The sequence below is a fragment of the Takifugu flavidus genome, chromosome 18 (genome assembly GCF_003711565.1).
Source record: "Takifugu flavidus isolate HTHZ2018 chromosome 18, ASM371156v2, whole genome shotgun sequence".
NCBI lineage: Eukaryota > Metazoa > Chordata > Actinopteri > Tetraodontiformes > Tetraodontidae > Takifugu > Takifugu flavidus.
Window position 1 is genome coordinate 9,213,199 of NC_079537.1, and position 19,803 is coordinate 9,233,001.

The 19,803-nt window shown below is 44.3% G+C and overlaps 4 protein-coding genes across 5 annotated transcripts; 2 read left to right on the plus strand and 2 right to left on the minus strand.

The window, feature by feature from the left end:
• Positions 1-8: 8 nt before the first annotated feature.
• Positions 9-5,847, minus strand: LOC130514668 (hemicentin-2-like). The gene is made up of 13 exons (XM_057014388.1): positions 5,692-5,847; positions 4,606-4,857; positions 4,080-4,397; positions 3,758-3,994; positions 3,262-3,563; positions 2,915-3,166; positions 2,446-2,763; positions 2,124-2,360; positions 1,630-1,932; positions 1,283-1,534; positions 815-1,132; positions 493-729; positions 9-298 (listed from the first exon to the last, which is right to left on the minus strand). Exons 5-13 carry the CDS (start codon positions 3,389-3,391, stop codon positions 24-26), a joined length of 2,322 nt encoding a protein of 773 aa, XP_056870368.1. The 5' UTR covers positions 3,392-3,563; positions 3,758-3,994; positions 4,080-4,397; positions 4,606-4,857; positions 5,692-5,847; the 3' UTR covers positions 9-23.
• Positions 5,848-5,992: 145 nt separating this feature from the next.
• LOC130514670 (angiopoietin-related protein 2-like) lies at positions 5,993-9,754 on the minus strand. 2 transcript variants are annotated; one of them, XM_057014396.1, is made up of 7 exons: positions 9,570-9,754; positions 7,985-8,462; positions 7,783-7,920; positions 7,506-7,707; positions 6,747-6,940; positions 6,374-6,644; positions 5,993-6,295 (listed from the first exon to the last, which is right to left on the minus strand). In XM_057014396.1, the coding sequence occupies exons 2-7, from the start codon at positions 8,441-8,443 to the stop codon at positions 6,111-6,113; spliced, it is 1,449 nt and encodes a 482-aa protein (XP_056870376.1). In that variant the 5' UTR covers positions 8,444-8,462; positions 9,570-9,754; the 3' UTR covers positions 5,993-6,110. The 2 variants fall into 2 exon arrangements, with proteins under 2 accessions (XP_056870376.1, XP_056870375.1); XM_057014395.1 differs by having other exon boundaries at positions 5,993-6,298.
• Positions 9,755-10,911: 1,157 nt separating this feature from the next.
• On the plus strand, positions 10,912-16,656 carry LOC130515343 (suppressor of SWI4 1 homolog). The gene is made up of 13 exons (XM_057015506.1): positions 10,912-11,105; positions 11,341-11,511; positions 11,729-11,830; positions 11,910-11,960; positions 12,124-12,294; positions 12,499-12,575; positions 13,063-13,170; positions 13,243-13,366; positions 13,449-13,527; positions 13,719-13,848; positions 13,920-14,074; positions 14,151-14,501; positions 15,617-16,656. The coding sequence occupies exons 1-13, from the start codon at positions 11,094-11,096 to the stop codon at positions 16,585-16,587; spliced, it is 2,502 nt and encodes an 833-aa protein (XP_056871486.1). The 5' UTR covers positions 10,912-11,093; the 3' UTR covers positions 16,588-16,656.
• Positions 16,657-17,373: 717 nt separating this feature from the next.
• On the plus strand, positions 17,374-19,643 carry eif3g (eukaryotic translation initiation factor 3, subunit G). The gene is made up of 10 exons (XM_057014134.1): positions 17,374-17,493; positions 17,579-17,625; positions 18,089-18,177; positions 18,350-18,409; positions 18,486-18,590; positions 18,686-18,881; positions 18,974-19,084; positions 19,158-19,294; positions 19,372-19,478; positions 19,556-19,643. Exons 1-10 carry the CDS (start codon positions 17,471-17,473, stop codon positions 19,569-19,571), a joined length of 891 nt encoding a protein of 296 aa, XP_056870114.1. The 5' UTR covers positions 17,374-17,470; the 3' UTR covers positions 19,572-19,643.
• The last annotated feature ends 160 nt before the right edge of the window (positions 19,644-19,803 follow it).

Sequence of the window (19,803 nt, forward strand, 5' to 3'; positions counted from 1 at the left end):
TTGTGGCACTGCCTCAGGAGTGGTTATGGCTGCAGGGGGCACTGCTGTGCTTGGTTTAACCACCACAATGATGAATTCCTTGTTGCACTGTGCAGATAATTGCTGGCTGTACATTGACATCTCATATTGTGTTCTATTTGGGCAATGTAGAGATGATTTGTGGTCTCCTTCTCATGTGCACCATCACAGGTCCAGTTAAGGTGTGGTTGAGGGTGCCCCTCTGCATCACAGCTCAGGTCAACGTTTGCTCCTACAGGAACAGAAATCTCCAACAAGTTTTCCTTGAAGGTGGGAGCATCTGAGGAGATGAACACAGACAGCATCATGCAAAACCCATCAAACACCTCAGCTGTAAACATGTCATTGAGCATACTACTAAAGTTTGGGTTGCACGATGGATAGAAACAAGTTTGCAGGTATATTTACTTCCATGAGAGTGCCAATAAAACCAAAAATCATAAATTCTCATCTGCACAGTAACGATAAACCCACATTCAACGGTGATGTAGACAGAGGTGATGCTTTTGCCGAGACTGTTCACAACTTCAGCTGTGTACTCTCCTGAGCCAGTCCTGGTGAGAGGCACAGATGCACTGATCGCTGTCCCCCCATGGTACCACTGGACAGTGGGTGGAGGGTTCCCATCTACATGACAGGGCAACCTGTCTATCGTAATGTCACCCTCCACACCTCTGAAGTGGCCTGAACACCCTTGGATCCTTGGCTTATCTGCAGTCACACAGAAACAGAAATTAACCAGAAAATGTGGACCAGCGGTAAAACTGGAGCGACGGGTGAAATGATAAGAACCCACAGAGCACGACAGCAGTGTAAGCTGATGAGGTCACTGTAGGGACGAGCTCTGGTCCGTTGGGTCCGAGGTGCAGCTCAGCCGCACACCTGAACTCCACTCCATTGTCCTCTCTCATGACAGCGGTTCTGAAGGTGGAGACGGCGCTGGCTGGAGTCCTACTGGTGTCATTAAACATTTCTGTCTGCACCATGTCATTGCCTCTGTACCACTTCACTCTGAGCGCCTGAAGAGGGGCCACGTTAGTGACATCACAGCTCAGGACCATCTCTGCTCCCTCCTGCGTCACATCACCAGAGACTGACACAGAGTCTGGAGTCTCTGTAAGCAACGCAAGAGAAGAACATGCAACCCTATCTTACATGTATGAACTTAAATGTAAAAGGAATTTCCACTCTTTCCTGTTCCTATCATATTTTACAGAGTAATTTCCATTAGCAAGAACAGCTACTCCTGTTGCTCAGTACTCACTATAAACGATGACGTTTGGCATCTCAGAGCACTGATTTTGTTCCAGAGTCACAAAGCATTCAGCGTTTACCGCCCACTCCTTGACTTCTTCCACAGCCCAGCTGACAGACAAAGGTTGTTCAACCTGCTTCTTTCCAAATGAGACAATGAAGTCGATCTCCTCAACGTTTGCAGCCGACGTGCTGCAGTTAATTGAAAGTGGATCTCCAAATCTCACCACCACCTCAGCAGGGGTCAGTATTACAGGACATGCTGCAATCAGTTTCAATGCATTAATATTCAATCGCTGTCATTTTAAGTGTGAAAAAAGTGAAAAGTAAAGGGCAGGAAAAAAAGATTAGCAGTACCAGATTGTGGCACTGCCTCAGGAGTGGTTATGGCTGCAGGGGGCACTGCTGTGCTTGGTTTAACCACCACAATGATGAATTCCTTTGTTGCACTGTGCAGATAATTGCTGGCTGTACATTGACATCTCATATTGTGTTCTATTTGGGCAATGTAGAGATGATTTGTGGTCTCCTTCTCATGTGCACCATCACAGGTCCAGTTAAGGTGTGGTTGAGGGTGCCCCTCTGCATCACAGCTCAGGTCAACGTTTGCTCCTACAGGAACAGAAATCTCCAACAAGTTTTCCTTGAAGGTGGGAGCATCTGAGGAGATGAACACAGACAGCATCATGCAAAACCCATCAAACACCTCAGCTGTAAACATGTCATTGAGCATACTACTAAAGTTTGGGCACGATGGATAGAAACAAGTTTGCAGGTATATTTACTTCCATGAGAGTGCCAATAAAACCAAAAATCATAAATTCTCATCTGCACAGTAACGATAAACCCACATTCAACGGTGATGTTGACAGAGGTGATGCTTTTGCCGAGACTGTTCACAACTTCAGCTGTGTACTCTCCTGAGCCAGTCCTGGTGAGAGGCACAGATGCACTGATCGCTGTCCCCCCATGGTACCACTGGACAGTGGGTGGAGGGTTCCCATCTACATGACAGGGCAACCTGTCTATCGTAATGTCACCCTCCACACCGCTGAAGTGGCCTGAACACCCTTGGATCCTTGGCTTATCTGCAGTCACACAGAAACAGAAATTAACCAGAAAATGTGGACCAGCGGTAAAACTGGAGCGACGGGTGAAATGATAAGAACCCACAGAGCACGACAGCAGTGTAAGCTGATGAGGTCACTGTAGGGACGAGCTCTGGTCCGTTGGGTCCGAGGTGCAGCTCAGCCGCACACCTGAACTCCACTCCATTGTCCTCTCTCATGACAGCGGTTCTGAAGGTGGAGACGGCGCTGTCTGGAGTCCTACTGGTGTCATTAAACATTTGTGTGTGCACCATGTCATTGCCTCTGTACCACTTCACTCTGAGCGCCTGAAGAGGGGCCACGTTAGTGACATCACAGCTCAGGACCATCTCTGCTCCCTCCTGCGTCACATCACCAGAGACTGACACAGAGTCTGGAGTCTCTGTAAGCAACGCAAGAGAAGAACATGCAACCCTATCTTACATGTATGAACTTAAATGTAAAAGGAATTTCCACTCTTTCCTGTTTCCTATCATATTTTACAGAGTAATTTCCATTAGCAAGAACAGCTACTCCTGTTGCTCAGTACTCACTATAAACGATGACGTTTGGCATCTCAGAGCACTGATTTTGTTCCAGAGTCACAAAGCATTCAGCGTTTACCGCCCACTCCTTGACTTCTTCCACATCCCAGCTGACAGACAAAGGTTGTTCAACCTGCTTCTTTCCAAATGAGACAATGAAGTCGATCTCCTCAACGTTTGCAGCCGACGTGCTGCAGTTAATTGAAAGTGGATCTCCAAATCTCACCACCACTTCAGCAGGGGTCAGTATTACAGGACATGCTGCAATCAGTTTCAATGCATTAATATTCAATCGCTGTCATTTTAAGTGTAAAAAAAGTGAAAAGTAAAGGGCAGAAAAAAAAGATGAGCAGTACCAGATTGTGGCACTGCCTCAGGAGTGGTTATGGCTGCAGGGGGCACTGCTGTGCTTGGTTTAACCACCACAATGATGAATTCCTTTGTTGCACTGTGCAGATAATTGCTGGCTGTACATTGACATCTCATATGTGTTCTATTTGGCCAATGTAGAGATGATTTGTGGTCTCCTTCTCATGTGCACCATCACAGGTCCAGTTAAGGTGTGGTTGAGGGTGCCCCTCTGCATCACAGCTCAGGTCAACGTTTGCTCCTACAGGAACAGAAATCTCCAACAAGTTTTCCTTGAAGGTGGGAGCATCTGAGGAGATGAACACAGACAGCATCATGCAAAACCCATCAAACACCTCAGCTGTAAACATGTCGTTGAGCATACTACTAAAGTTTGGGTTGCACGATGGATAGAAACAAGTTTGCAGGTATATTTACTTCCATGAGAGTGCCAATAAAACCAAAAATCATAAATTCTCATCTGCACAGTAACGATAAACCCACATTCAACGGTGATGTAGACAGAGGTGATGCTTTTGCCGAGACTGTTCACAACTTCAGCTGTGTACTCTCCTGAGCCAGTCCTGGTGAGAGGCACAGATGCACTGATCGCTGTCCCCCCATGGTACCACTGGACAGTGGGTGGAGGGTTCCCATCTACATAACAGGGCAACATGTCTATCGTAATGTCACCCTCCACACCGCTGAAGTGGCCTGAACACCCTTGGATCCTTGGCTTATCTGCAGTCACACAGGAACAGAAATTAACCAGAAAATGTGGACCAGCGGTAAAACTGGAGCGACGGGTGAAATGATAAGAACCCACAGAGCACAACAGCAGTGTAAGCTGATGAGGTCACTGTAGGGACGAGCTCTGGTCCGTTGGGTCCGAGGTGCAGCTCAGCCGCACACCTGAACTCCACTCCATTGTCCTCTCTCCCAGCAGTGGTTCTCAAGGTGGAGATGACGCTGGCTGGAGTCCTACTGGTGTCATCAAACATTTGTGTGTGCACCGTGTCATTGCCTATGTACCACTTCACTCTGAGCGCCTGAAGAGGGGCCACGTTAGTGACATCACAGCTCAGGACCATCTCTGCTCCCTCCTGCGTCACATCAGCAGAGACTGACACAGAGTCTGGAGTCTCTGTAAGCAACGTAAGAGAAGAACATGCAACCCTATCTTACATGTATGAACTTAAATGTAAAAGGAATTTACGCCCTTTCCTGTTTTCTATCATATTTTACAGAGTAATTTCCATTAGCAAGAACAGCTACTCCTGACAGACTCTGGAGTCTCTGCAAGCAATGTTAATTATTATGGAACAGGGACCATGATTTGAAGTGACACTTACTGTACACAACAATATTAACTTCATTGCTGCATTGAAAAGAGTCATTCAACTGAATGACACACTCAACTTTCATATCCCACTTTGTCACAGGAACTTCGACGTAACTAAGCTTCTCTTCCATTCCAATTTTCCAAAACACATCCAGGTCATCCTCAGAAGTGCTGGTGCAGTTTAATACTACAATTTCTCCATATTCTACTACAACCTCAGGATCCAGGTTGATGAGGTCAGGAGAACAGCTTTTGTCTGCCTCTGTGGAGAGATTAACAGGAGCATTTAATGTTCTGCAACAATTCAGTAAATCTAAATACATCAATGATCATAAATGAGCAAAGGGATGGGGTGACTGCCTATTTCATTTGAACGCTTGGCCCAGTTTACACACAACTACACAATTCAACTGTCACAAGGTACAGAGGAAGTATTTACCAGTCCTCTACTGCATGAATTCTCAAATACGGGTCATGAAATTTAACATGACAAATTTACTTGGAAATATACATTTCTCAACTCTCGTGTTCTTTTTTCTATTTTTTGGCAGTTTTATGTCTGCACTTAAGAAAGTGTAATACAGTGATCCCTCGCTATATCGCGTTTCGTCTTTCACGGCTTCGCTGCTTCACGGATTTTTTTTGCGAGTCGTTCATTGCAGTTCTCAAATATAATCGAAGGTGGCATATCCGTTTATAAAAATCTTCTTGCTCAGAAAAAGAAAGAGCGCCAACAACTACCCATAACAATGTTCTTCTCTCGGAGAAAGACTCCTGCGCCTTCAGTAGAAACAGACGCTCCAGCGGAGCGGAGTCAGGACGAAGAGGCGCAGCTGGGACTGAAATACGCCAGTGACAATGTTTCCAACCTTGTATTACTAGATTAAAATTATTGTTTTAAACAAATTTTGGGCTTTAAAACAGGTTTTGATTTTTGGTTTCATTCTATAGTTCAGTATTGCATTGTAAAATAATAAAAAAAATAAAGATGACTACTTCACGGATTTCACTTTTCGCGTGTTATTTTTGGAACGCAACTCCCGCGATAAACGAGGGATCACTGTATTGGACATATTTGAAGTTTATATTCACTCACCACATTGTAAAAACATGAGTATGAGAAAGCCCAGCATCCTCCTGAGATGGGACATGTTGGACCAGCAGGTAGGCTGATGGAACTGGAACATCCAGATGCTCTTCAGACTCAGAAGAACAAGCAAACGCTCTGAATCCAGTAGCTGATGATTACCCATTTTGGGCAGAACCTGATGACAGTGTGCAACACCCTAGTTTCCAAGAAACTGGTCATGAAATGAAACCCTGACAACATAACCACAGAGTATCCGGGTCCCTTTCTAGGGGTTAACTGTTGTTTTTATAAGTATTTGATAAGAGAATACAAGTGTGATAGATTTTTATTGATAAGTACAAATTGCAAAACATCCAAAAAAAACACATTATCTGCACTTTATTTCTAACTGCATTTCTTTCAAATATGTCCATCAGTCTTCCATGTCATGTGGGTTTTATCATCATGGAAACTCGTTTGAGGGAGTAAGACCCCCCGTGGAACTCGGCCCAGTACACCCCATCCTGGTACCGGCTTCGATAGTGGCCTCCCCGATACCACACGCCGTTCAGGTTGGAATGGGCACACATGTGGTACCACCAACCCCCTTTTTGGTAATGAGCACAGTTACCTGCTGACAAATTGAGAACAGTTAACAGCCAAAGCTCGGCTGCCAACAGAGCGACAGCAACAAGGCGGGGGGACAGACCTGTGTAGCTGTCCTTGTCTCGATCCAGAGTGGTGAAAGCCTTGTTGTTGTGCCACGACAGTGAGTCCCCTGCGTTGCCGCTGTACTGGCCCAAACGCAGTCGGTACCAGTCACTCTCTGGTTCCAGGCTGAAGCTGTCATATTCGGCAAATACCTGTCGACCCTGCCAGTCCTCCAGCATCACCCTCAGTTTATACTGGGCCTGTTTGGTTATCCAGTAGAGGTGTTCCAGGCCAAGCCAGTATTCTCCATCCAGGTTCCCAAAGCCGAGCTGGAATTGACCCACATGTTTAATCTCGGGGATTTTTTGGAGGATGCTGGTACAACTTTTTGTACGTTTTGTGGGTTTTTTTTCAGGCATGTATGCGGTCACCTTGTACTGCTCCCAGGTCCTGAAAAAGTTGACCGAGCCGTCCTGTCTCTTCTGGATAACCGTCCAGCCTCCCTGAGCGCGACTCTGTTCACACCACGCCTGCAGGAGGCGGTTGGTTCCCTGCGGACGCAGCAGGTAGATCCCACTGGTGTTTTCCCCAGAGTCCAACACGTGCTGGCAGTCGTGCCACGGCCCTGGGGAGGGAGAAACACATACATGCAGCCGAGTCAGGCGTCGTTGGAGGAGTATGCTCAAATACAAAACTTACAAAACGATAAGACAGATGTTGGGAAGCGCCTGGAAATGCACAGAAGAAAATCCCCCGTGCACACTGTGATGGTGTTTGTTGCTCGTCCCTGATGATCGTGTTTGTTGCTCGTCCCTGATGACATACCGCCACCCTCATACACCCTCACACAAACACTATATTTTGTTTTAGGAAGCGACGAGTGACTCGCCGTGTTGAAATGGCAGCGTGAATCCTCTAGTTTGTCCTTGTGGACATTCCACTGCTGCAGCTGTACATTATCGGAGGCTTGTTTACATTAAGAGCTGCTGCTGGCTGCTTCTGACACTGTTTAGACATTCTCAGGGAGACAAGCTCCCTACCAGGCAGGTCACCAACTCCAGCAATCTCTGCTAATCTAAACAACTAAATAACTTAGAAGATTGATGCATGAATACAGCGCACTAGCACACACATACATGCACACACACACACACACACACACACACATAGACATGCTTGAGATGTTTTACCTGGGGCCTTTGTGGCAGGGAAACTAATGAAAGGAGGGTCTGTCAGAGTGCTGGCTGCAGTGGTGGTGATGTCAGGAGTGTTTTTTTCTTGCAGGGAAGAAGAAGCACTTTGGTCCCTTTGAACGTCGTTAGTCATTTCGATACCTTCAGAGCTGTAATTAGGATGCACGTTTGAGTGGCTTTTTGGTGGTTCAGTCGGCACCTGTCAGCACAGAGGCAACATTCTTAGTCTCTGAGCGACATCCCAGAAGAGATCTGCAACAGGCATGTTCCCTACCAGGGAGGACTGGGAGGAGTCCCCGCACTTGCACTGCTTTTCCAAGCGAGCGATAAACTGATTCTGGGAGGTCATAATGGAGGTGAGGACTCCATATTTCTTCTCCAGCTCCCTGTAGTTACTGGACACCTGCAGGGCCTGAACGCACACGCTTTGATAAAGACGCTGCAATATCGGCAAGAAATGTAAAAGGTGTGTTCACCTGTGTTGTGGCATTGAGGAGCAGGTTCTCAACCCGCCTCAGCTCCAGAGCTTGGTCCTTCTTGTGAATGACTTCATGCAGCAGCTGTGCATAGAGCTGGGCAATGCGCGAATTCATGCTGCTGCTTTCTTTGCGCAGAGCTCTCACCTCCATTGCGAGCGACCCCTCCTGCTGCAGTTGGCCCCTGAGGTGCTCCAGCTCTTCCTGCTGCCGCGCGAGTTCTGTCCGCAGCGCAGCCACCTCTGACCGGTTGGCTGCGACAGACTGGGTGTTCAAACACAGCGCGCCTGTCAGTGTCCGCTGCGGGACGATGAAGGTGTAGGAGCAGCGGCCCGCTTTTGTGTCCACGGGTCGCGAAGAACGTTTCTGAGCGTTGTCGCCAGGAGTCCCCCCGGACGCTGCTACGCCCACACAGAGCGTTAAGAGAAGAACCAAGCCCAGAGTGAGGGTTGTCTCCATGACCCTATGTCAGGGCACCCTGAGAGGATCAGTTCAAAAAAGAAAAAGCCTTGAATTTGAGTTAGAGATCAAGATCTATAAAATATAATGTGCCTGTAAAAACTGAAATCCACCATGTCAGAAGTAACATACAGCATAGGTATACTATAAATCCTGGATAAATTGTATTATTACATTTTTCTCAGTAGAATCAAGTGCGAATTTGTTAAACTCTGGGATAAACTACACCTTCAATATTTCAGTATTCAGTGTATGCTTGAAAATGCACTAATTTCTCTATGGTGCAGCTTTATTCTATAGCAAATTAAGTTGTCATCTATCTATTAGGGGAGAAAAAGAACAAATGTTTGGAGGCTAAGCATGTGTGTCAGACATTAAAGTGCAACAAAATGTAAATTCTGAAGTTCTGGAAACATGCTTCACCAAGAATCATTCAAAGTTGTGTCAGTCTGAATTTTTACAAAAGAAGGTTGAAAAGTTTCTTTATGGTTTTTGGGTGTTTGCCAGATGTCTCCAAGTTTCCTCTAGAATGGTATTTATCAGCGGGTCAACGGCAAAGGGGACAACAGTCAACATCAAGTAGCCAGAATCAACATGTGACCATCTGACAGTCAACAGAGAAGCAGCCTTCACAACCAGCCACAGCAACTACAGTTGACTCCATAAACACACACAGCCGAAGAAGTCAATATTGACCTCTGACACTGTATCCCTACAATATGCTGCCAAAAAAGACACCTAAACCATAAACTATTTGTTTCTGAGTGGGTCAACATTCTATCTTAATAAGGTCACTGTTAATCTTCCCAAGTGATGCATTTCTTTCCTGCCGGCTGCTGTCAGACTGCACAATAAACATAACGCCCGCTAACACAATCTGAATATTATATATTCTGATATGTACATTGTATTCACCCTCTGTACTATGTACAGGTATACAGAGGCCGAGTATCCATTTATCTGGATTATTGTAAATATACATCCTCTTTGTATATTCCAAATCCTATTCTATTCTATTTTATCTTATTTTTCTCTGCGTGCTCTTGCTGTTGTTGCACTGTAAATTTCCCCGTGTGGGACAATAAAGGATCTGAATCTGAATCTGAATCTGAATTTAGGAACTCACCAGCAGCTGTAAAATGTGTTTTCTAAGGTTTTGGATGTGCTGCAGCTTCCAGGACACTGATCAGAAAAGGAAAAGGAATGCAATAAAAGAAAAGGTTACATTTTCCACCAAAAACGGATGCTCCTTCCTACAAATGCCTTAATGGAGTGAAGAGGTCAGCAGCTACATCTTCTCTCTGAACGTCCAGTGTCAGGATTCCCAAAAAAGGAGAAGCCTAATTAGAAGCCACCCAAATGATGCCGCCTCCTTAGTTGTGGGGTAACTCGACGCTGGAATCTGGGGTCGTCTCCTCCCTCCACCATGCTGTCCGTCCACATGCTCTGTCATGTAACGAGCTGGACAAGGGTGGAATTCAAGCACTGATTTTATTTGAACGCTCTCTGCATGTGTGTCAATGAAATATATTATATTTTTTATGGATTATGTAAGTATTTTACTGTGTTGCTTCTGGTATTAGTGTGCTTTTGGGTGGTTTTTTACTTTCTAAATTGCTCTTCCTCTGTGATATATCCCAGTAGTTGATACAAAACTTCACAAGAAGAGTAGATGTTCACAGACTCTTTTCTTTGTGGTTTCGCAAAGCTTCCTCCTCTTCTCTATAAAAAACAGTGTTGAATGTGTTGTTTTTGGTGTACGCACACCAAAAATAACACATTCAACACTTCCTCAGTGCTGCTTGGAACCATGTGAACAAAGTGATCAACCGTGAGATGGCTCGTGCCCATGGTATTTGCCCTGTGCTTGCAAATACCGCATTTTATAATTTAATAATCATACTTCAATAAAAAGAAAAGTAGATTTTCACAATTCAGCTGCCAACAGACTTAGTGGTTTTGCTTTTTCCCGCCACTTCAACTATTGGAAAATAATGTCTCAACACATGTCTTGTGTTATAGCCTGTGTTGATATACACTTATTATTGATATACACAGCAATTGTGTTGATCTGTGATCACTAATTGAAAGACCTATTTTAACTCGGTTGGAGTTGTGTCCTACTAGAAAGTCGTGTGTAATTTCCTTCTAGTGTTTTATTTTGACAACACTTGTCTAAACTGATACATCCGTTATTTCACACGCCGGCAAGATTTTGCTGTCATTTATCAATTTAACCACTAGAGGGCAACGAATACATGAAATTATGAAAGACCAAACTTATCTTAAAAATAACTAAAATTCTACTTACAACTGCACCAGTACAAAACCCTGTACTTTTATTTATTTATTAACATGAATGATTGTTTTTAAATCCACAATGATCTCAACAATGAAAAACCCATGTAACAGACGTCAATTTGTGTCAGTTTTGCCGGGAACGATTTTCTGGCTTAGGAACAACACGGAAAGATTAGTGTGTGACGCCCTCATTAGAACCATGTGGAGGGTGTCTGGTTGACTGCGTAGCTGAATTATGTGAACTGTATACGACTACTCTTTTAAATATAAAGAATCGGTAACATTTGATCGACATTTCACGGTGTGAAATAAGCGTTTTGAGAGTTTTCTGCTCTGTTTTCGATTGAGCATGAAGTCAAAGGTAAGTAGCGGCCTTTGCCTCAGTTTAGCCACGTTTGAGAGGTATCCCAGACACTGTACTAGTTTTTAACCAAAAAGAGAAACGCATCGTAATCTGTTTGTCGTGTAAAAGGGGAAATGTGGCGCATTGCATGTCTTGTTAACATAGATTGCTTTAATATTCATCACATTGTTTTCACCCGTTTAAAATATTACGTAATTGCTAAGAGGCATTTTTGTGGATGTCTTATCCGTAGACCAAGAGCCAGAAAAAAGCCCGAGCAGCAGCCAACCATGTGGCGCAGGAGGCTTACAGTTCCGTGCCGCACTCGTTTGTGTTTCATCGGGGTCAGATTGGGAAAAACGTGGGTCAGCTCATTCTGGACGTGCGGAAAGTAATGGAGCCTTACACGGCAGAGTCTCTTAAGGTTCGTATACGCATAGAACCAGCTAAATAGGGGCCAAATCATAGAACAGGTAAATGGTTTCGCTTGGATGATGACCACTTTTTGACGTGACAATTCTGTGATGTCTTCAAAGTAAACGCACTGATGAGCCTCCATATTGAAGCCACATTGTTAATTTCTGATGTTTTTTCCTCTTCCATCCTCACCATACCTATACCGTCCTGTTTTAATGTGCCAGGTTAGGAGAAAGAACGTGCTGAAAGATTTCGTGGCTGTTGCTGGACCTCTAGGAGTGACGCATTTCATGATCTTCAACAAAACTCCCAGCAGTGTAAATATGGTAAGCCCTGGTTGGTACTGGACATCTGTCATCCAGTCAACTGATTGTCTATTTGTTAACACTTTTCATGTACCTTTAGAGGGTTGCTCGACTTCCCAAAGGCCCAATGCTTCACTTCAGAGTGCTGAAGGTAGGCGCATGATTAAGAGAACAACAAATATTGTGGGCTCAGATGCTAAGATGCTCACATTTGATTGATGATGTTTTCAAAGTAAATTCACGAGGTGCCCAAACTGCCATCCTGAATCATCTACTGGCCCTTCTCAGTTTCTTAATGACTGGATTTTTCGCAGTATTCCCTCATCAAAGATGTGGTGTCGACTCTGAAGAAACACCGGATGCACGACCAGCAGTTCACACATCATCCCCTTCTCGTCCTTAACAACTTTGGCTCGGATGGCATGCAGGTCAAACTCATGGCCACCATGTTTCAGCACATGTTCCCTTCCATTAATGTGCACAAGGTGGGTTCCTTTATTTCAACCTGCTACACTTTGGTTGACTCAAGATTTAAAGCCTCGTTGGCATGATGACAGTATAGTCTTCTGAGGTGACCTCTGAAGAGTTGTTAAAAGTAAACGCTTTCTGAATTTTTAATCTTGAGTGGAGTGGAAGTTTATAGGTTTAACCCTCCTGGAAAGGAAAATAAGGGTGTTTTTGTTTTTCAGGTAAACCTCAACAACATCAAGAGGTGTGTGCTGCTGAATTACAACACAGAGACCAAGGAAATTGAGTTTCGACATTAGTAAGTTTGGAAAAAGAAAAAAAAAGCTTTTGCACGCTTGTTTCTGGTGCTTTATTTTTTGATCATGACAGTTTGGCAGCACTGCCCCGTTTATCTTTAAATCATTCGTTAGAGATTTCTGGAATCTACGTGCATCTCCAAATGCTTGCAGATCCTCCCCTTTCTGCTCAACAAAACATACTTGAGTTTTTTTCCTGGGGCTTTAGTTTAGTTTTAAATCTCTTTTTATATCATGCTGAGACCAGCGTATTCTGATATTCTGCTAAATACTAAGTTCATTTATTTTTTCTATTAATATTAATATTGCAGCGGCATCAGATCTGTTCATGGTCACAGTTTGGGCTCAGATGATGACATCTTGTAAATTGACTGTTCAGTGATGTTTTCAAAGTAAACGCACTGATGAGCCTGGTTGTGACCGCTAGAATTCTTTGCTGTGCTGATAAGACACAACTCTGACACACATTATCACGTCCCTAACCTGCAGCAGCCTGAAGGTCGTCCCCGTGGGCATGAGCCGCGGCGTGAAGAAGCTGATGCAGGAGAAATTCCCCAACATGAGCAAGTTTGAGGACATCAGCGAGCTGCTGATGAAGTATGGTCCTCAGAAGTGAGTTTTAATTCACATTTCTCTTTCTGTGAATGTAAAATCGTCGTCGTCTCCCAGGGGGGCGAACCTTTCAGAGAGTGAAGCAGAACAAGATGGCGAGCACAACATAACGGAGCTTCCCCAGGCCTACTCTGGCAGGGGAAACATGGCGTCACAACAGAGCGCCGTCCGCCTGACTGAGGTGAGCGAGCGGAGGGAAGGTTTAAAAACAGCCCTCTGGTTTTTAAACCCCGTCTGAGGTTTTTGCACTGTGCTGTCTGTAGATTGGTCCTCGCATGACTCTGCAGCTGACGAAGATAGAGGAAGGCATGGGAGAAGGGAACGTCCTCTATCACTCCATGAGTGAGTACTAGTGAGGCCAGTGCTTTTCTCTCTGCTCTGCTCGGGTGTACAAGATGACAATGCATTTATGAATTCAATGATTATTTCTAAAAAGTAAACGCTTACTGATGCACCCTGTGATTTAATATTTCTATTACAGAGAGATGAAGATGCTCTTTTAATGACTTCTTGTTATAATCCATATTACCTAGTCTCCAAGTCGGAGGAGGAAATCCAGGAACTCCTAAACAGGAAAGAAGTGCAGCTTAAAGAAAAAGAGGAGCGGCGCAAGCACCAGGAGCAAAATGTCACTAAGAAGAAAGAGAAGCGAGAGGAAAACAAGTAATTTTTGTTCTGGTGAAATGATCCTTCCACCAGCTTTGGATTGGAGTTTAAAGTAGAATGTTTAACAGGAAAAAGAGTCTGGAAGGTATGAAGAGGAAGCGTTCGTCAGCTGAAGAGGATAGCGAAGTGGAGGATCCAGGGATGCAGAACGAGGCAGCGGCAGCTGAGTCTGATGACGAGGTGGAGTATTACAGACAGGCTGTCGGCGCGGAGCCAGATGAAGGTGCGTGAAACCGTTCTCAAATAATGACGCTGGGTTCTTACTTTAAATTCATTTATTCAATGGCACTTTTGTGCAGACATGTTTCCTAGTGCCAAGAAGAGGAAAAGAGCATTCCCGGCTAAATATCCAGGCGGAGATAAAGGAGCCCACTCTGCCAAGAGAAGTGTTTCAGAAGTCCGAGCAGGAAGAGGATGGAAGAAGTCCAAAGATGGAGAGAAAGCATTTGGGAAAAAAACAAAGCCAGCAGGAAAGACTTTTGGAGCAAAGAAAGGTGGCAGAGAGAATAAGTTTGGGGCGAAGAAGAAGAAATTTGAATTGAACAAAAAGGACAAGCTGTTTAAATCTAAAGGACACAATGGCAACCAGAGTTTCAAGAAGAAAGGCGCAGGAGCAAGGCAAGGCTTTAAAAAGAGGAAGGGGAAAGGCTGACCTGCAGACCTTAGTCTGGACTGGGACTGGGACGGTGACTGTGCTGCCATACTGGTGCAGCTGGTGGCAGGAGCTCCAGTGGAGTCATCGGAGCAGAAGTGCTATATTTTAGTTTTGTATTTCAATTTAAATGTACCAATAAATGTTTCTGTGCACATGGATTCATTTATTTCCATCGATGTTTTTATGTTTTCCATTTACTTTGAATAATCTCATGTAAGCAATCAGAAGAGCTTTTCAATGCAGACTCTCATTATTGCCTCGGTGATTTAAATTTAGTGATGGTGTGCATATATAAGTTCTTCTACCCTTTTGCTTGGGAATTCCTGGAATCTGGCTTTGACAGATTACCTCAACCGCCAGAATAGGCGCGGTTCACGGCGCGTCATAACTTGTCTTTAATGCAGACTTCGAATCTTTGGAACCGGCTTGTAAGTATCAACATCTTTTTGGAATTGTTCTATGAACTTATTTTAAACTTTAAGTGAATCCCAAAATCGTTCGCGTCAGAATAAAGCGCGCCCTGAGCCGCGATGTCTCAAAAAACGCATGGAAAGCTTTTACGCAGTCTTGCACACAACATTTTCTTTGGGTAAAAGTTTCCCTGTCATGTGGTTTCGATGCCCGAATCATGAAACTGATAGAAACGTTCAAATTTAGAAAGAGGCATACTGATTTTAAATACAGTAGAAATGGGAATAATATGCATCCTATTGAAAAATGCCGTGCAGCGGTGGTTTATCCACGTTTATTGTCCGTTTCATGGTGGATACCGAACACTGCGTTCACAAGAGGCTGCTTCTAATGCCTTTCACTACTTCAGCTTTCACAAATTGAGCAACGCGGCTCTGCAGAGAACAGGAAGTGATGAGTTATTTCAGACGTTGGCAGACTCTCCACCTCTGAGATAACAGAGATAAATAAAATTGGGCTCAGTGTTTCCTCCACGCTGATATGTATCTCAGGGCACCGATTTAATCTGCAGAGCGACCGGTAAGCATCTTCTTTCCTTTCCTTGGCACACGAGAGCTCACCGTAAGTTGCTTTTTGGGTCAAAATAATGTCTTTTTTTTTAGTGTTGAAATTCAAGTGAATTATCATGTGATTTTCCAGATATTGGAAATCCGGCACAAACCAAGATGAATAACTTTGACTGCGTGAGGTTTCAGCTTGCCCTGCTGCCATCAGTCTATGGATTTGTCTTCATACTGGCTCTGGTTGGAAATCTGCTTGCTCTATGGCTTCTTGTGGCCAGACAAAGAAGGAATTGGCACACTGGCGTGGTTCTGTCGTGTAACCTTGCAGTCAGCGACCTGCTGTACATACTGACTCTGCCGCTGCTGATTATCTACTACTCTCGGGGGAAAGAATGGACGTTTGGCGTTCCTTTGTGCAAAATCGAAAAGTTCCTTTTCACCTGCAACATATACGTGAGCATCTTCTTCATCATGGCGATAAGTGTGAACCGTTGCGTGGCCCTTAAGTGGCCCTTCTTCGCTCGATCCCACGTAAAACCAGCCCAGGTCAAGGTCATCAGCGTCATCATCTGGATCGTTGTGGGACTCATTTCGTGCCCTGTGTTCAAATTTTCCTCAACTTGCAAACAACATAACAAAACTCTGTGTGTGTCTTATTGTGACTACAAGCAGGACGATGTAAACTTATACTTCAAGTACAAACTCTTCCTCGGTGTGTTTGGGTGCTTTGTTCCCTTCCTGGTGACTTTCACTTCTTATTGTGTGGTGATCCATGTGGTCTGGAGAAATGTGAACATAACCTCAATGGAGAAGTGCAAGGTGGCACTGCTGGTCGCATCAGTGCTCGTATTGTACGTCTTTTCATTTCTGCCATACAACATCCTGCTGCTCTATCATTTATACCAGAAAATCCAACCAAATGAAAATAGCAGCTGTTGGGTATTTGATATGTACCAGGTATCCAAGGGACTGGCATCACTGAACATGTGTATCCATCCAATCCTTTACATGGCTGTAATTGACGGCATCAGTCTAATGTGTTGTAGGAGGACCCCAAAACAAAAGCAAGGCACATCAGACAGGCAAGAGCTCAGTGACAATCTATGAAATGTTTGATTTTTCATTGACGTCAGTACAATTAAACATTTGAACTACTAATAAAGGCATTGTCCATAATATTGTCCCAGTCCTCTCTCTCACATTACGTCTAATTGACTTGGCAGAATGAAGTGCCGTCTATATCAATCCTAAGTATATTATATCAAAGCAAGTCATAATTTCATTTCATTTTCTTGACCACTTTATTCCTTTCGGGGCCACGGAGAGGGTGCTGGAATCTATCCCATCTGTATATGGGTGAAAGGAGGGTACCCCCCTGGATGAGTTTCCAGCTCATTGCAGGCTGCTAAGTGAGCATTTGGGAGTTCGGTACCTTGCTCAAGGGTACCTTGGCAGTGCTCTAAAGGTGTTCTGGCACCTACCCCTTCTATCAGAACTGCTTCTATGTTATGTCTACACTAGGGTTTAAACCTGGAACTCGCCTCTCATCCTCTCCTCTCCCTAGTCCCCTACGACTAAGCTACCACTAGTCATAATTTTAATGGTTTTAACTTTACTTTTGTAAAAACATGCTCCAGGAATGCTAGGAAATAGCAAAAGTGGCCATTTTTACTAATAACGACACTTTATGGGTATCCAAATTTACTATAAATACTGGGTTTGAAATCCCTTAATCACTAAAGATCTTTGAATTGTGTTTTTTGATCAAACTGAATTGTCTAAATACGTGCAGCGTTTGTTCCGTTTTGGCAAAGTTTCAAAGTTAAAGTAAAGCGGTTCTATCAAACGGCTCGTTCGTCGACGATTTTAGGGCAAACTAAGCGGTTCATAAAGTCGGCTCGTTGAATGTTGCCGGACGTCTAACCGGAAGTGCGTGTGACGGCGACTCGGTCCGCTCTGCCGCGTTCACTGCTCCGTGCTAGCCGAGAGGATGCCCTCGATTGAATACGACGAGTGAGTTTTGTTCACTTCCTCATAATGGATTATTTTTATGTCCACTGCTTTTTGTTAATATCCTACATCTATCCATTTCCTACAGTTCCAAGCCCAGTTGGGCCGACCAAGTCGAAGAAGAAGGAGATGAAGGTAAGTAGCAAGCTAACCAGCTAGCTTATCATAGCCTAGCATTAGTTTGGTGCTTGAGACAGAGGCCGGTCAGGCGGCTCCACTTCCACGTGTTTGTTGAACTCTTGTTTAAACCTACATCTATATGCACCTTTAAATGTCAGATCATTTACAAGTCCAGTCTATAGATTTGAGTGGCTGACGTAAACTGGCAGTTTTAAAGAATGACTTAAATGACTCGCGACATATGCTGCGGGCCTTAAAAAGTGACGTAGGCAGTGTCAATCTAGCTGTATTTCTGACTTTTACTCAATAAATATCAGCTTAAAATGTAATTCTGTTTTTAAAATATGTACGTTTTTGTACAATGTTTCAGATCTCGTGTAGAGTAATCGCAGAAGTATTAGTCAGACGCCCAGTCTTATTGATAATCTACTGTATATGTAAAAGAAAACATCACGATTCTTGTCCGTATTTTTGACAGGTACTCTACCATCCCCCAAGGAAACCATTAAGGGAAATATAAAAACTGTGACGGAATATAAAATAGATGATGATGGGAAAAAGATCAAGGTAATTTCAGACTTTGTTAGCAAGGGTTTCCAGTCTGTAAACCCTCTTTCGGTTCATAGTCTCCAGTAATAACGTTTTTGTAAAGCTCAGCTAATTCTGAGTTGTACACTAGTGCCGTAACTAAAATGGTCTAAATAACAGGGTTCCTGCTACTCTTTTTTCTTCCGTACAGATTGTGCGGACCTTCAAGATTGAGACGAGAAAAGCCTCAAAAGCAATTGCAAGGCGAAAGGTCTTAACTGGACGACAAATTTAATCCTGAATGTGACACGACTTTGGTTAACATCAGGTTTGTTCCCCCATTTTAGAACTGGAAGAAATTTGGGAACTCTGAGTTTGACCCCCCTGGCCCAAATGTTGCCACCACCACTGTCAGCGATGACGTCTTCATGACCTTCATTTCTAGCAAGGAAGTGAGTGTTTGTATTTTCACTCTGCACTTTTAATGTCGGGTTTCAGACCACATGTTAGGCACATATGAACCCAGCGTCTGATCTCTTTTTTTTAGGATTTGAATGCCCAAGACCAGGATGAGGACCCCATGAATAAAATTAAAGGACAGAAGATTGTGTCCTGTCGTATTTGCAAAGGTGACCATTGGACCACCCGTTGTCCCTACAAGGACACCCTGGGTCCAATGCAGAAGGAGCTGGCAGAGCAACTCGGCCTTTCCACTGCAGACAAGGACAAACCTGCTGGCTCTGGTGCGACCGGTCCTCCAAGACGTTTCATCATTGGAGTGCATTTAAAGGTGCAGCTGATTTCTGATGCATTTTTTCCCCTTCTCCTTGAGTAGCAGAACCAGAACCTGTACAGCCAGCACAAAGCAAGACCGGGAAGTATGTGCCTCCGAGCCTCAGGGATGGAGGAACGCGCAGAGGGGAGTCCATGCAACCCAACCGCAGAGGTGCGTTCAAGTTGTTGCCCTTGGTCACGCTACGTCACACAATGCTGATCAGACGCGCGTTTGCACCCAACAGCTGACGACAACGCAACTATTCGCGTGACCAATTTGTCCGAGGACACCCGGGAGACAGACTTGCAAGAACTCTTTAGACCATTTGGTGCCATCTCAAGGATCTACCTGGCCAAGGACAAGAACACTGGGCAGTCGAAGGTCGGTGCTGGTCTTGACCCCAGCATGAGGCAGTTGTCTACTTGTGTTTGCTAAAATGTCTTCATCCTTTCTCTCAGGGATTTGCTTTCATCAGTTTCCATCGTCGGGAGGACGCATCCAGAGCCATCGCAGGAGTGTCAGGATTTGGATACGATCACCTTATTCTCAATGTTGAATGGGCCAAGTAAGAGCGATCTCCCACTGCTTAACAGGTGTTATTTATTTATTCATGTTTACACCCTTTTTTTAACCTCTTCACAGGCCTTCAAACAACTGAAGAATCCAGCAGAGGAGGCCAGATTCAAGTGTAGAAAAATAAGGCTTCTTAAATAAAAAATTGGTATCAGAATGACTTGTCTTGCAACTTTTGCTTCCAGCCATGTTTTAAATTCAGCGTTAGTTTGAGACTTGAAATGATCCAAGGTTTACCTGACGCTTTACACTAGATCCAACAGTTCTGATCCCTCTTTGTCCCAGAAATGTAATGTAGAGATTCATTTGCACTCTTG

Coding starts and splice junctions, on each gene's coding strand:
- LOC130514668 (XM_057014388.1), bottom strand. CDS start 3,391: ATGAGATGTCAATGTACAGCCAGCAATTATCTGCACAGTGCAACAAAG. Junction 2,361..2,445: donor TTACACTGCTGTCGTGCTCT/GTGGGTTCTTAT, acceptor GTGTGACTGCAG/ATAAGCCAAGGATCCAAGGG. Junction 1,535..1,629: donor TGAGGCAGTGCCACAATCTG/GTACTGCTAATC, acceptor AACTGATTGCAG/CATGTCCTGTAATACTGACC.
- LOC130514670 (XM_057014395.1), bottom strand. CDS start 8,443: ATGGAGACAACCCTCACTCTGGGCTTGGTTCTTCTCTTAACGCTCTGT. Junction 7,708..7,782: donor ACTCCTCCCAGTCCTCCCTG/GTAGGGAACATG, acceptor CTGTGCTGACAG/GTGCCGACTGAACCACCAAA. Junction 6,941..7,505: donor CCCTGCCACAAAGGCCCCAG/GTAAAACATCTC, acceptor CTCCCTCCCCAG/GGCCGTGGCACGACTGCCAG.
- LOC130515343 (XM_057015506.1), top strand. Junction 13,528..13,718: donor CGTCCTCTATCACTCCATGA/GTGAGTACTAGT, acceptor CATATTACCTAG/TCTCCAAGTCGGAGGAGGAA. Junction 14,075..14,150: donor CGGCGCGGAGCCAGATGAAG/GTGCGTGAAACC, acceptor ACTTTTGTGCAG/ACATGTTTCCTAGTGCCAAG.
- eif3g (XM_057014134.1), top strand. CDS start 17,471: ATGCCCTCGATTGAATACGACGA. Junction 17,494..17,578: donor CCCTCGATTGAATACGACGA/GTGAGTTTTGTT, acceptor CATTTCCTACAG/TTCCAAGCCCAGTTGGGCCG. Junction 17,626..18,088: donor CGAAGAAGAAGGAGATGAAG/GTAAGTAGCAAG, acceptor TATTTTTGACAG/GTACTCTACCATCCCCCAAG.